The sequence below is a fragment of the Xenopus tropicalis genome, chromosome 4, assembly GCF_000004195.4.
Source record: "Xenopus tropicalis strain Nigerian chromosome 4, UCB_Xtro_10.0, whole genome shotgun sequence".
NCBI lineage: Eukaryota > Metazoa > Chordata > Amphibia > Anura > Pipidae > Xenopus > Xenopus tropicalis.
In genome coordinates, this window is record NC_030680.2 from 21,805,413 (window position 1) to 21,821,390 (window position 15,978).

Sequence of the window (15,978 nt, forward strand, 5' to 3'; positions counted from 1 at the left end):
TGTGCACCATGTAGTAATAACAGGGGACAGTGTTGGAAGCTTTTATAACAGTGATTATTGTTGACATCAGACATGTTTGTTCATTAACAGCTTTTATTCCATTTCCCCCATCAGAATCAGACAGGAAGGCAGCAAGAACGTGGCTCTAGGGCTCTTATTTTATTTATTTATTGTGGTTTTCAAGTGTTTTGTCTTTCCTGTCTTGCTAACAGTTGGGTGACTGATGGCGAGGATACATTTTCATGATCCTTTCTCGTGACTTATCATTCTTTTTAGATTGTATTTTTTACTTTTTGTAAAAAAACAAAAATGACTGGTGGGGTGTAAGGGGGCGGGGTGGTAGTGTAAAGGGGGTGGAGATTAGGGAGAATTGTGAGAAGCAAGGACTGGTATTAGGTTGGGCCTCAGGCATAACTGGGAAGTCACTGAAGGAACTTGGCCCTTAGACGTGATTGTTGTTATTTATTGTGGTTTTCAAGTGTTTTGTCATTCCTTACTGTTGTGTTCTAGGGTCACTGACCCTAATAACCACTAGGCAGACTTATGGTGAGGATACATTTGCATTATATTTTTGTGTTCTACTTAAAAAATAAAAATATAAGGTGTAAGGGGGTGGGGTTAGGGTTATAACTAGAGAGGAAGCAGACCCTGCAGTTGAACGGGGGCCCAGAAGTGTAGATAGGGTTGCCCGGTTTTTGGAAGGCCTGGTTCAATACCTCCTGCCTGGTTTTTCAAATTCGGCAATTGGCTGATTGCTGCGGCAATCTTCATAGCCCTGCCCCCCTGACAGCAGTGCCCTGCTCCGTGATGTCACTATCCTCCCCGTGTTACATCTCCACCCGCCCCCTGGCCAGAGAAACAAGCCGGCAGAGGTGGCAACCCTAAGGAGCACATTTACTAATCCCCGAATCCGAATCCCGAAGGGGAAAAAATCGGATTGGAAACGAAAATTTTGCGATTTTTTTCATCGCTGTCACGTTTGTTTCGTATTTGTCATGACTTTTTCAGCACCGTCGCAACTTTATCGTATTTTGCGCGATTATTTTGTTGCCGTCGCAATTTTTTTGTATTGCGCTATAGTAAACGGCGGAAAAACCAATCCGAATGTTTCGCGACGGCGACGAAAAAATTGCCAAAAATATACGGTAAAGTCATAACGGTGAGGAAAAAATTGCGCAACATACGAAACAATCGCAACAGCAACGCAAAAATCGCAAAAATACTGATCATTACGAAAAAACGCTTTCGGTCCGTTCGTGGATTAGTAAATCTGCCCCTAAGGGGCTGATTTACTAAGACACGATTTCGAATCCGAATTTGCGACTTTTTCGTATTTTTTGCGATTTTTTCGGCGCCTTTACGTCTTTTCGGAAATTGTCGCGACTTTTTCGTTACCAATATGATTTGCGCGAAAAAACGCGAGTTTTTCGTAGCCATTACGATTCGCTCGTATCTTGTCGCAACTTTTTTGTATTGAGCGCTCGTAAGCGGCGGGCGAAACTTTCAGACTTAGCATGATTTTGAAAGCCTCCCATAGGGCTCAATGGCACTCTGCAGCTCCAACCCGGCCCAAGGAAAGTCTCCCATAGGGCTCAATGGCACTCTGCAGCTCCAACCCGGCCCAAGGAAAGTCTCCCATAGGGCTCAATGGCACTCTGCAGCTCCAACCCGGCCCAAGGCAAGTGTCCCATAGGGCTCAATGGCACTCTACAGCTCCAACCCGGCCCAAGGAAAGTCTCCCATAGGGCTCAATGGCACTCTGCAGCTCCAACCCGGCCCAAGGAAAGTCTCCCATAGGGCTCAATGGCACTCTGCAGCTCCAACCTGGCCCAAGGAAAGTCTCCCATAGGGCTCAATGGCACTCTGCAGCTCCAACCCGGCCCAAGGAAAGTCTCCCATAGGGCTCAATGGCACTCTGCAGCCCCAACCCGGCCCAAGGAAAGTCTCCCATAGGGCTCAATGGCACTCTGCAGCTCCAACCTGGCCCAAGGAAAGTCTCCCATAGGGCTCAATGGTACTCTGCAGCTCCAACCTGGCCCAAGGAAAGCCTCCCATAGGGCTCAATGGCACTCTGCAGCTCCAACCCGGCCCAAGGAAAGTCTCCCATAGGGCTCAATGGCACTCTGCAGCTCCAACCTGGCCCAAGAAAAGTCACCATACTGAAGCTTGAATGAATCCGAACGCTACGAAAAAATCGCAACATTTTGCGCAACTTTCGGAATGGCTACGAAAAAGTTGCGATCATTTTTCAAAAAATCGCCAAATACCGATCATTACGATAAAAACGCAATCGGACGCATTCGGCCCGTTCGTGGGTAAGTAAATGTGCCCCTAAGTGTAGAGGCCCAGTAAGGCTCTAATTAATAAGAAACTTCAGTATATCTTGGTAGAATAGGTCAATATACCAATAATTTGTGGCCCTAAAGTAGAATTGCTGTTGGGCCAAGTAACATCTATTTATGCCACTGAGCAGGGTAGTAGGTGTGAGGATTAGGGTAAATTGTAAACTGGCATTAGGCAGGATTGCAAGTATAACTGGGCCGATGGGGTAGCCTTAATTAACTGCCAAATACTTATTTAAAAATAATTAGAATACATTTTTGCCAATGATACACTGGTCATGTGGCAACCCCATTATATGATGAAATGCACTGGATCTTGCAATTACTTTATGAAATCTTCAGATTAGATTTGATAATAATTTGATATCATGCTTATCTTTCAGTTCAGTCCATCTCCTACTTGACTTCCAGGCGGCCATTCAGATCCCTCCCTGTTTGCTAAGGTAAGAGGGACCATAGCAACTAGATCACAGTTTTAATTCCAAACTGAAAAAATTAAATTGTCCAGAAAACTCGGGGAACGGAATATGACCAGTTGAAAACCATCATCCTACACTACAGAATGCTAGAAGTTCATGTTAAGGTGAACATCCCCTTTCAGAATACAATACACAGGAAGACTACAGTATGTACTAAAGGTCAGATCTAAACAAATGTTCAGAACCAATCAGGAGCCTGCCCCAGAGAAATAGAGCCTGACTCTCATGTATTAGGCAATAACAGTGCACTCTTTTTATTTCCTCCCCTAGGGACCCAGGAAGTGGCCAGTAGCATCTGTCTGTTACCAGTAAATGTACCAGCCCCCAAGCTTTATCTTGGGGACACTGAGTTCACTGATTAAAGATATACATAGTAATGTAGGTGATGAGGCTGAAAAAAGACATGGCATGCCTTTTGCCCACAAAGTAACATTTTTTCATAGAATTTCAAGGTAAATGGACGAAACTGGACCACCAAACACAGTTGTGGGCATTGCATCATAATGGTCGCTACTGTGCATTTTTGACAATTATGTTAAGTGGCGACTGCAGAGGGTTGCCGCCTTTTGAATACTAGAATATTGCCCGGGGTGGGCCACTGATGTAGCAGGAGTAGGCGGGTGATGTAGGACTGATGGAACAGTGATGTAAATGGTGGGCCAATGCAGTGAAAGGGTGGAGCAATGATGGAGCAATAAGCGTACATTAGTACGTCTGACACTGGCCCGAGCCTTGGCTGCTCCTTTACTGGCTTAACAAGCCCCATGGGGTCTGGGCCCTGTTGCAGTCACACCCCTGCCCCCCTGTTTTTGCACCATTGGCTCTCACACCATCTGATTCTCCTGTAGTTACCCTTTAGCAACAGCAGAATATTTCAGAAATGTCTTTTTTTAAAACTAGGAAATTTAACGTGAAAACTCGTGTTTTCCTTTCAGCATTTCCTAAAAATCAGTTTATTTGACTGTTACCATGAATGTGTTTTGTTTATTGTCTGACAGGCCTAAAGCAACTGCACAGCCATTACACAGGGGGTTGCTTAGTTATTTATATTTATACTTATGGAATGGAGCTTAGCCCTGGGAACAACTGGTACCAACTGATTGTTGTTTCCTAGTATAAAGCTACCCCCCCATTCTTTCCATAAACACATGAATGAATTCACTCAGTGTTCTCATTTACTTGAATTCTACAAACATATACTGAACTGCTCATCAATCAGAGCCGCACAGGGCCCTCTGCACCCTTGGGCCCCCCAGCAATCACATAATCTTTGTTCTGTTCCTGATTTCCAGCCTGTGATATAGTTGACTAGCGACAGTGGCCAGCTGGCTGTAACATATTTTAGTGTGTTTTAGGAATAGGCTGGAGGCGGCTTTATTTCACAGACACAGGGCAGCACCACAGAACATTCTTGTGGCTTGGGAGCTGCTGCTACTGCCACATGTTAAAATGATCTTATCCATGCCTAGGGCTTGTGGGTCTTTTGTTGCTTAGTGCTGAGCATCAATTAGCCACACCCAGAATGGACACACCAGCAGAACCTCGTGTTGCCACCACGTCGGTATAACACTGGCCTGGTCGTTAAATCACAAGCTAGAGCCTGGGTCCATAATACAAATTTACCCAGCGATATAGTCATGGAACTGACCTTCTCTCATATCATGTAAGCCAGGGGTGCCCAAGAGGTAGATCGCGGTCTACCAGTAGATCACTTTAAAGTTTTTGGTAGACCACAATGTGGGATGCCAATGCCATCCCACCACTTCTTTTTTCCCCAACATAACAGAGCTTTTGACTGCAGCCATACTGCTGTGTTGACCCTTATATAAAGTTATTGACACTTGTATAATGTTATGTAGGCATTATATGTGAATTTGACACTGCATTTATATATATATATATATATATATATATATATATATATATATATATATATATATATATATATATATATTGCTATGTGTATTTAGGTATTAAACATCAACTATTTTTATTAAAGTAGATCTCATGATGGAGGCCAGGTGGCAAGAGTAGATCACAGGGTGACAAACTCTGGGTACCCCTGATGTAAGCACATATGGCTTTATAGTCTGCTGTAGGAGGCATATAGCGTGGAATTCTCCAAAAAGAGACAGGACCTATTTTTATTTGGTATTGTCTCAATGTAATGATCCTACAAATCAAATATAACCCCATATTCTATAGTCTCTGTTGTCAACCTGCCCTCTTTGGCTCTCCTGTTCTTACTTTCTCATTAACGTTCTCCAGTGGTTCCCTTCTTAAATGTAGCCTTCTGAAGTATTCTAGACCCATCTCATATCCTCCACTTCAGTATACAACCTCCTCTGGCTTCCTATATACTCCTATATACTCACAGCCATCCACGTCTAAGTACAGACCACTTTTTCTTCACACTGTGTATAAGCTCTTCACACTATGAAAAATCCTTTAGACTTCACATCACAAAGGGCCATCTCCTTTTTAATGGGCTATTACATCTGCAGAATTATGCTTACTATAGGGATATACCAATGCCACCACCTTTTTGCCAGATATGAGAAAACCAAGTGTTTGTCCCTCTATGATGAAAACCCTTTAGAGCCCCATTTAGCAGTACACAGTCCAAAAATGCCATGGCACACCACTGACTTCTTCTAAGGGCATTGCACAACAGATTAGAGAAGGGAAGTGATAGATAAGCTAGCTGCCACCTAGCCTGGCAAGCAGGGCAACTTTAAAGGGCACTATTACCCTCAAATTGTTTCCCCCACCAGAGGTATGGGCTAATAAAGCCCCAACTTAGGTTGGGGGAAACAATAGCTTCTTTTGAAAAAAACAGCCCCTGCCAGTGCTAGGCTGTCCACACCAGGAGGGAGGTCCTGGTACAGTCAGCCATGTTGTGACACTCACATGTGCATATTGCGCGAGTGCCACAACTTGCTCATTACCTGTGTGTGATGTGGTAGGGTCCATTGGTTCCGCCACTCACGCACGTAATAAGCAAGCGGGGAGACGCGATCATTATGCATGAACACAGCAAATAACATGGCTGCCCACACCGGAATGGGGGGGCAGCCTAGTAATGGCGGGGGCTGTATTCTTTTTAAAAAGATGTTTACTGTCCCTAACTGGAATACGGGCACTAATTAGAAGAAACAATTAGAGGGTGATAGGTGCACTTTAAGGTACTAGGGGCTCAGGGCACAGATCTAAGAAATTTGTGGCAGAACTACCCTCAAGTAGGGGAACTTGAATACAATAAAACTGAGCTTTTCGCAGGAAGACAAATAAGCAGAACCTCACAACCCACCCCTATGTGTGACGCCGCCAACAAAAAGGTCTAGTAACCCTTAGGACAAACAGGATGTGTGTTTTCAAGTGGCTGACCAGTAAATGTTAGTTGGTTGCTATGAGTTACTAGACTAGTAGCAAACTGTGCACCTTCAATTTAATAACTCCTTAAAGATATAAGCTTGTGCTTGGCTGCATTAAGAGCAAATTATTAATACACAACTTCTAAACCAAAATTTGTTAAAGAGCCCCACACAAAACATAAATCCCTAATATTTCTATCACTGTAATCTGTTCAAAAAATATGAATAAATACCATTTTCATATGCTGAAACCCAGCTGCAAAACAGTTCTTCTCTTTCTGCATCATTTGAAATCCTGTCAGGGGAGGAGGGACTAAAGCATTGATATTACAATTTAAAAAAAGCATGCAGGACAGTCGACTGCTGTTAAGGTGATCATTCATATACCAATTACGATCTTTCCTGTTCCTCCATTGACGTCCAGGGCTCAATTGTCAGATATGGAGGTAGAAACAATAGGGATTGTACCTCCACCTGACGATTCAGCCCTAAGGGCTCTGGTACACGGGGAGATTAGTCGCCCGCGGCAAAACTCCCTGCTTGCGGGCGACTAATCTCCCCGAGTTGCCTTCCCCTTGCCATCCCACCGGCGAACATGTAAGTCGCCGGCGGGATGGCAGGCGCGGCGGCGCGATTTTGCGCAAATCGCCGAAAAAGACTCGCAAGGCTTTTTCGGCGATTTCCCGAAATCGCCCCGCCGCGTCTGCCATCCCGCCGGCGACTTACATGTTCGCCGGTGGGATGGCAGGGGGAAGGCAACTCGGGGAGATTAGTCGCCCGCGAGCAGGGAGTTTTGCCGCGGGCGACTAATCTCCCCGTGTACCAGAGCCCTTAATCCAGATATTGCTTGGGTGCGTGCGTGTATGACCAGCTTTAATTTTTCTTTTAAGTCTTAAGCTGGCCATACACGCACCGATAATATTGTACAAAACCTCATTTTGTACGATATTCAGTGCGTGTATGGCAACTCGGCTGGTATCGCAGGAAGCTGCTGATATCGGTCGACTCGCCGATCGGCCAGGTTAAAAGATTTTGATCGGGCGCCATAGAAGGCGCCTGACCAAAATCTGCCTTCAGCGCTGAATCGGGAGAAGGAGGTAGAAATCCTATTGTTTCCATAAGCATTATTTTTACTGGCCAATTAATGCACTAATAGATACATGGGTATATTGCATGACTGATGCTGGACATACCATTGTGTGCTCACTCTCGGTTAAACTGGAATAATAATAATGCTGCATTGCGGGTAAGAAATACGGCAGATTTTAGACAACTTTGCAGCTGTAAATGAGTGATGGCTAAAGCTGAGTTAAATCTGAATGTCTGGATGCACAGTGGTACGAAGGTGTGAGTGTTAATAACACAATAGCTCTCTGCACACACACACTCTTTACTTGAAGCAGGTAGGGGTTTTGTACACTGTGGATTTGTACTTTGCATTTTGCATTCTGCAACGTAAAATACAGAAGTATGAAAAAGTCCCCAAAACCACATCCTACTGAACTGCAGCGAGGAGGAGGAGGAGGAGGGTGTTGGGGGCACATTGTGTCAGAGCAGGAAAAGGAGAGGTGCAGCACCCTGACAACATAAGACAACAGGGCACCCACAAGGACACAGACAGGAAGAAAGGGGGCTATAGAATCACTGGGAGAGTAAGGGAAGAGGGGAGGAGAGGGGATGTATATGCCTTAGGCTACACAGCTATACAGAAGGGATACACACAGCAATATGCTCACAGGAAACCGAGAGATACAGCTGAAACACACACCACAACGGCAGCACTAGAGCAGACACTCTGTCACACTCAGCGACTAGGCTGGGAGACTGAAAGCAAGAGAAAAATCACAAACTTGCAAACCCGCATCACACACATCTGGAGTCCATAGCCCACGTGACGCACAGGGAGTCACCGCACCCTCACACACACACACACAAGCTCACAGACCTTGATCAAAATCACATGCACACAGTGACACCGTGACACCTCACTGATACAGCAACATGTCCGACAATGAAGAGGTTCTGAGAGAGGAGGGGTGCCAGGAGCAGACGCTGGAGGAAAGGCTGGAGGAAACCCAAAGGTAAGATGTCCTTTTATATATATAAATATATTCATTCAAAGGCGTAGGAGCAGATTTATCAGAATGTTCTGCGGCTCACTGCAGAAAATCCGCCCACTTTCTATTCATTCCTATGGGATTATTGAGAGTGTATGTATCAGTGGGTGAAAGCAGGAGTTTGCCATTTATTAAATAGGCTTCTAAATATCCCAGAATGAATGGGAGAGAATGGGTGAATTTGTCTGTGGTGAGCTCGAATCTCACATTTTGATAAGTCTGTCCTTAAGTGTCCATATATAAATGAAACGTATAAGTGCTGAGTCTGTATATGTGGGTCTGATGATCTGTTATCCATAATGCTTGGGACCTGGGGTTTTCTGGATAGGGGATCATCCTCTAATGTTGCATGAAGGCAACTAAAACCATGTTAACATGAAAAAACCCAGTGGGATTGTTTTGGCCCCATTATGGATTAATGCAGGTTAATTACCCTCGAGTATAAGGTACAGGTATGGGATCCATTATCCGGAAACCCGTTAACCAAAAAAGCTCCGAATTACGGAAAGCCCATCTCCCATAGACTCCATTTTAATCAAATGGTTCTGAATTTTAAAAGTGATTAGCTTTTTCTCTGTAATAATAAAACAGTACCTTGTAATTGATCCCAACTAAGATATAATTAATCCTTTTTGGATACAAAACAATCCTATTGGGTTTAATTAATGTTTTATTGATTTTTTAGTAGACTTAAGGTATGGAGATCCAAATTACAGAAAGACCCCTTATCCAGAATTCCCTCGGTCCCGAGCATTTTGGATAATGGGTCCTATACCTGTACTGTTTTGTTTTTTTTTACAGAAAAAGTAAAATCATTCAAAAATGAACTTTTCTTTTGTTGAAACGACACACTACAAGAAATGGCTATGCAATATTTTAGAGCTATTTGTTTAAAAGAAACACTATGAGAAATGGCGATGCCATATTTCAGACCTTTCTGGGAAACAGGTTTGAGAATATCACATCCCACTCCTACAGGTATGGGACCTGTTATCCAGAATGCTTAGGGCCTAGAGTTTATTAGATAAGGGGCCTTTCCGTAATTTGGACCTTTATACTTTAGGTCTAATAAAAATCATTTATACATTAAATAGACCCAATATGATTGTGTTGCCTCCAATAAGGATTCATTATATCTTAGTTGGGATCAAGTACAAGGTTCTGTTAATACTGAGAAAAAATAAAATTATTTGCTTAAAATGGAATCTTTGGGAGATGGCCTTCCCCTAATTCGGAGTTTTCTGGATATCGGATCCCATACCTCTATGTTTCAGAGTTACAAGGAATCCAGAGATAGGTCAAATGGGAAGGGGGAATGGAAGTCCGTCAGTCAGTGGTCTGGTATTTACAGAAACCTCGCCCATGGCGCACATTTTTGAATGGGTCACATGATTAGAATCGCCCCCTTGCCGCTTTAAAATCAACACGTGTAAGGGGTTAATAGGCAGATAGCAATATACTGTATATAATGAAGCATACATAATGTGGGCACAATATTTGCCCTGTCTAAGGGTTTAAATTTCTCTTTGATTTGTTGGGATTTTTGGGAATATAAAGTCTGATTGTTAAGGTGTGAGGGGGCAACGCTTCTGATTAGCTATTAAATCTTGCAATAAAAATATGATATCTAAGGAGAATATGTACATAAATATATAGGTTACAACAAGAGATCTTAATTAGCCATGTTAACTCTTTGTGCTACTGGAATACTGTACCAATTTTAGGGTTGAGTTTGTTTTTCTTATAACATGGACAGGAAATGTGCCGGGCGCCTGGTAACGTTAGCTTGGGATAAAATCACCCGGAATACCCACGAGAGAAGCTTTCTGGGGGAACATACATACTTTAGGTATGCATGGTATTACTCAGCAGGGGGGAGGTTTCATCGAGGTGGGAATACAGTTAGTCCTGAAGTCTCTAGCAAGAATTAAATGGATCAGCAGACTCTTTCCAATACTAGATCCAAAGTGTAGAAGTCCCTTTCATTCTGTTAGGTCAGGGGCTTCAAACGGCTGGGCAGGCCTCAAAGCTGTTAATGGGGTCTGTACCTGAAGGCCAGTTAGGATGACACTTGGGATGAATACTTCTCTGTAACATGTCATAGACAGTCACTATTTATTGGGCTGGTGGGGGGCTGTTTGGGCCTCTGTGTACTTGAAATGCCACGGCCTATTTTGACCTGTCTCGATGTATATATGTGCAGGGATCCAAAATAGGCCCTGGCATTTTAAGTTCACAGACCCAAACAGCCCCAGACAGCACACTAAATAGTGACTGTCTATGGCATCTTACTGCAGCCCAGCTTGTGTGGAAGGGAGGGTTCTGGGCAAATCACCTTGAGCCAATCGGGTGAGATTTTATGTGAAAACGTATCTGTTGTAAAAGCTATATACTGTACTTAACCTATAGCTGATTAGACTACTGTTATACATCTGCGTCCCTTATGAGGAAAGGGAGGTCTAATCAAATGTTAGACCACAAAGGGAAGCCAGCAGGCAAGACGGCTGGAAAGCATTTTAAGCGGAGATTGACAGCTCACAGAATGTCAATCTACCCAGATCGGAAACTGGTTGATTTTTTTTGGTTACACCTACTCAAGCTCTGGATTCTGGTAAATGCCAGAGGGGCTGCTGTAAGATGCCATAGACAGTCACTATTTATTGGGCTGGGGGGGGCTGTTTGGGCCTCTATGTAATGCCAGGGTCTATTTTGACTCCTAGTCCAGACCTGCACCCACTTTCTGTTCAGATGAAGCCCAAACCAAGCCTGCTTTGTTCCTCCCCCCATTGTGGGTTATTACAGGTAACGCCTGACAAATCTAGGGGGGGGGTCTTTTGTATTGTAGAAAGGGGTTAACGGTGCATTCTAGGGTTGCCAACTTTTCCGGCTCCTTACTCCGAGCACGGAGTGATCTGCGATTTCACAGGGCACAAGCAGGGGCGTTTTCAGGTCCTGATCCTGAGGCGGCTCCTCTGATGCCGCTCCCCATCACCCCCCCGGCGCTTACCAGTGCCAGAGGGGCCGTATCGCTAGTTTAGAGAATGCAATGGCGCTCGCTACACTAGCAAAGGCGAATTTCCATTTTAAAGAACAGAAATAGCGTTTTTTTTGCCGCCCCTGGTAACTTTGGGGGCGCTGCTGCCTGAGGCGAGTTTCTCAACTTGTCTTATAATAGCAGCACCCCTGGGCACAGGGAGGGGGCGGGTGGTGTCATCACAAGGCTGGGGAGGGGCAGGGCTATGATGTGGCAATCGTTGATTGGCCTTCGCCGCATCAATCTAATTTGGAAAACCAGACAGGCAGTTTTGACCAGGAAAACCCTTCTAAAAACTGGACAGGTGGTAACCCTTGTGCATTCCAATTTCAGGCTTAAAAAATTGCTAGCGCTCCAGTGACATTATTTGGGCTAATATTACCCATAATGCCCTTGAGATCTGTCTTGGGATAATATTGTCCCAACTAATAGCAGGACTAATCCTGCAAGCTTTGGGCCCAGATTTGGTTACGCAGGGGGTTACAAATAACTTATTTTTCCCCGACAGTCTCAGAAACAAAAGATAAGAATCAGTGGTTAGGATTTTGCTGTGAATTCCACTGCGTTTATTAAATGGTGTTCATACTTTTTTGCCTGAATTCTGCATTTGCCTCCGTTTTAGTGGGTACAGAGCCACAGGACTAATTATGCCTTGGACTAATTACTACTACACATGGTGCCTGTGTTGCAACGCGCTGGAACGCGGCTGACGGAAACCACAAGCCAAAACACTGGGGCTAAGGGGCCTGAAAAATTCTGCAGCTAAATACAAGTTTATAACAGTGTAGCTGCCTCAAAACACACGCATAAATAAGTAACATGTCTTAGTTTATCAGTAAAAAAAGGAATGTAGTTCATTCAGTGCAGGAAGCCTTTCTTCTATACATAACATATTATGTGCAGCAGTCGCAATGCTGCTCCCTCTGCCGAGGTACAAATCAAACATCATGCACCCAACTCAATGAAAGAGTGCCCCTAGTGGTCAGATTACCAGGAAACTGGCAGAAAGGGTTGGAGGGTGACATTTATGTTTAGGTTGGCTTCCAATAAAAGGCCTTACATTTTAAAAATATATTAATGTAATATTTGGGAGTTGGTTCCTTTATGGCAGTGATCCCCAACCAGTGGTTCATGAGCAACATGTTGCCCCCCAACCCTTTGGATGTTGCTCCCAGTGGCCTCAAAGTAGGTGCCATTTTTGAATTTCTGGCTAGGAGGCAAGTTTTGGTTGCATAAAACCCAGTGTAAAGCCAAACAGAGCTTTCTATAGGCTGCCAGTCCACATAGGGGCTACCAAACAGCCAATTATAGCTCTTATTTGCACCTCCAGGAACTTTTTCCATGCTTGGGTTGCTCCCCAACACAATTTCCATTTGAATGTGGCTCACAAGTATAAAAGGTTGGGGATCCCTGCTTTATGGGGACACTAAGCCTTCTTAAATCTTCTTTATTCTCTGCCTATGGATATAGCGCGTTGGCTTTACCAAACTTGCAACGTGTCTCCCCATGAGAGTGCCCTTGGCTTTATTAAGCAGGAACTCTGGGCAAAGCACAGTCAGACATGGGCGTGATCTTGTTTCACTTCTATTGCTCTTGTAATACATTTCTAATTAGCCATTATATTATTATACAGCACAACGGCTGAGAGCTATTCCGGCACTGGGGCTGGGCTGATATCAGCACTTTTTGAAGGATTTGGTATCGACTGAGCTAAACTGAAACTGAACCCTCAGCGTCATGAGTCTTTAAAACTCTGGACACCTAAAAAGCAACCATTTTTGTACAATTTCATTTTCACATTTTAATATCTAAATTAAGGTTCAGATTTGGTTCTGAAATTTCCAAAAATGAATCCATAATGGTGGCTTCCCTATCCACTACTGTCTGGAATTATGTACTTGCTTGAAGCTAAAAGATCTACAAGAGGTCTAGTCACCAAACAAGTGGAGATTGCCCCCATTGGTGGGCCAGCAATGGAATCAAGTGAAGGGCAGATCAGAGGAATTGGGTATGGGGCCCATTATTGTCCCTGACTGACTGGGATTTCTCCTCAACCCAGGTGACATCGTAAAAGCCCAACGAGATATCAGGAAATGGGATTTACTCCAATACATGGACTAATTCAGTGCAAATTCAGTTTATCACTTTAGTATGGCACAGGTTCCTAAACCTGTGGAAATGCCCCACTTGGGGGCCCAAAACAACTAATGGGACAAAACCTCAAAACCATATAAGGTGAGAATTAGTATTTGTTAGGCTTAGATCAAGAATGAATTCTTACCCTTGGTTTTTCTGGAAGCCCATTTGAAAATCAGGTAGGGAAACCATGGAACAATGTAATGGGCCATTTGAGGCTTTACTAATTAAATTTGGGAAGGGGCTTGGGGTACTGCATATGCAGTGTTGAGCAGAACATTTCAGCCCTTGAGCTGTAATAGACAGCATTCTCTGGAGTAGTAGGACGAATCATTCTATCCTGGAAAATATATTGTTAAATCTTATAGGATCGGTAATGTTGAAATGACCAAGACATGATAAATCGCCCCTGAGACTTTCTATTATTTAATACATGAATTTGTTCATATTCTGAATGCTACTCAATCAGTCCTTTGGCTTGTTCTGATGGGAGCCCATCCCATGTATCCACTGCGTGTAACAGGAATACTACTTCCCCAATGAGGGGCTACTCCCATCTTATAACTGCAAAGCATGATCTTTCCTGCTGGCACTTCCTTTTTATGAAATCCACTTCTGTAATGTATTATGTAGGATTGTGTTTCGTAATCTGTTAACCATTTGTTTATCTGGAGCTTTGATAGCCATTTATAGCCAGAGGGACTCATTTACTGATTAGACAACACTAGCCAAGACTGCCCTGGTGCAGAAACCTATAGCAACCATCTTTTATTATTCAACCAGCAGTAAACTGGTCAAAGCTTCCGGCTGACAGGTTGTGCAAATGTGCCCACTGCTAGTAAATGAGACCAACAACTATATTGCAGAATGCATGTATAGAATGTCCTGCATACACATACCGGTACCTCCCAACTGTCCCGATTTTCGCGGGACAGTCCCTCTTTTGACAGCTCAACCAGCAGTCTTGGATTATTACTGAAAAGTCCCTCATTTCCCTTTGATCTCCTGCACTGAAGCTAAAAAAGATACAAATTTAATTAAAAGTAGCTTTTGGCAGAGAGCCTAGAAATCTTAACGAGCGTCACCTGCACTTAGATACATTGTTTCTCACATTTAATTAAATAAAGAACAGAAAGGTAAAAAGCGCCCCCCTGCACTGAGATACAATTGTAACTAATAAGCTAAACAGGTCTCTTGGGGGAACCGAAACTTGCAGAAAAACTGTAATAACACATAAAACAGGACCCCAAAACCCCCAGAAATGTGTCCAAACTTTAAATAACCTGCCAAATTTAGTCAAAGGGGGGCGGTATTTAGGGGGTGCGGTCACAAAAATGGGCAGGGTCAAAAAAAAATCACTGCACGCAGCGCGCTGTTTATTTTTGTCCCTCTTTCCGTTTTCAAAATGTTGGGAGTTATGCATACATAATCTGTCTATGACAGCCTGGCTTTGGAGCTTGGAAATTCTTATGGTTGCTAACTGGCTGATATTTCACCGGCCTAGTTGTTATAAGTTACAGTTAATGTATTCGCCTGTAAATTTGTAATCCCTTATTGTTCCACCCCAACCTACTCCTCATCTGCCCCATTTCCCTCGCCCAATTGCCTCTTTATCCCAGCTCTACTAAACAAATCCCTGGTCTGTCCATTTACTTCACTGCCCAAACCTCTATTCTCTCTAGGCTGGCAATACCTTTATTTTATTGTCCTGTGTAAATTTCAAGATGGATATTTTGACCACCCTTACACCTATTGAAGTGATTGCTTTCCAGTAAATAGGGGCGACTGTGCCCTCATTGCCATTCTGAGGCAACCTGCCCTATGCAGCCCCCCCTCACCCACTGAGCTAACTTTTTCCACAACTTTAGGCACAAGGAGGGGCCACATTGCTTGTGCAGAGAGTGCAAAAGTCAAAAAAACTGAATTTTTGGCATCCCTGGTAAGTTGCAAAGTTGCTCGTGCAAGTTTCTCAACTTGCCTTGTGGCTAGGATTGCCACCTAGCCAGTATTTTACCAGCCAGGCCGGTAAACATGATGCTTGATGCTATAGATAGGGAAGGATAAAGGTATAGGAAGGCCGGTATTATATTCCAGAAAAGGTGGCAACCCTTATAATTATTGTTCTAAAGCTGACTGGGTTTAAATATAGACCCTGGGATTTCAAGTACACAGAGGCACAAACAGCCCCCCCACCAGCACAATAAATAGTGACTGTCTATGGCATCTTACAGCAGCCCCTCTGGCATTTGCCAAAACCAACAGCCTGCCAGTCCAGGCCTGAGAATAGTGCATGGGCACCATTGGCAAGGATGCTCTTCACATGGATAGCTGCTGGCATGGTATCTGTCCGATCAGCCCATGGGATACTGTGGTGGATCGGCCAGTGTATGGCTGCCTTTTGCACACTATACAGGGATGTACGATGGCAGTGCAGTTGCAAGAATGGTCAAAGCTGACCCCTTGTGGTGCTGTGTGACATAGGCAAGATATGTATGT

At 43.9% G+C, this 15,978-nt stretch overlaps 1 protein-coding gene across 1 annotated transcript in view; it reads left to right on the forward strand.

The window, feature by feature from the left end:
- The first annotated feature begins 7,779 nt into the window (after window positions 1-7,779).
- Window positions 7,780-15,978, forward strand: part of lsp1 (lymphocyte specific protein 1) — a 45,289-nt gene continuing 37,090 nt past the window's right edge. Inside the window, exon 1 of the mRNA XM_002938897.5 lies at window positions 7,780-8,276. Coding sequence (XP_002938943.3) covers window positions 8,197-8,276 — 80 coding nt within the window. The 5' untranslated portion in view covers window positions 7,780-8,196. The remainder of the gene's footprint in view (window positions 8,277-15,978) is intronic.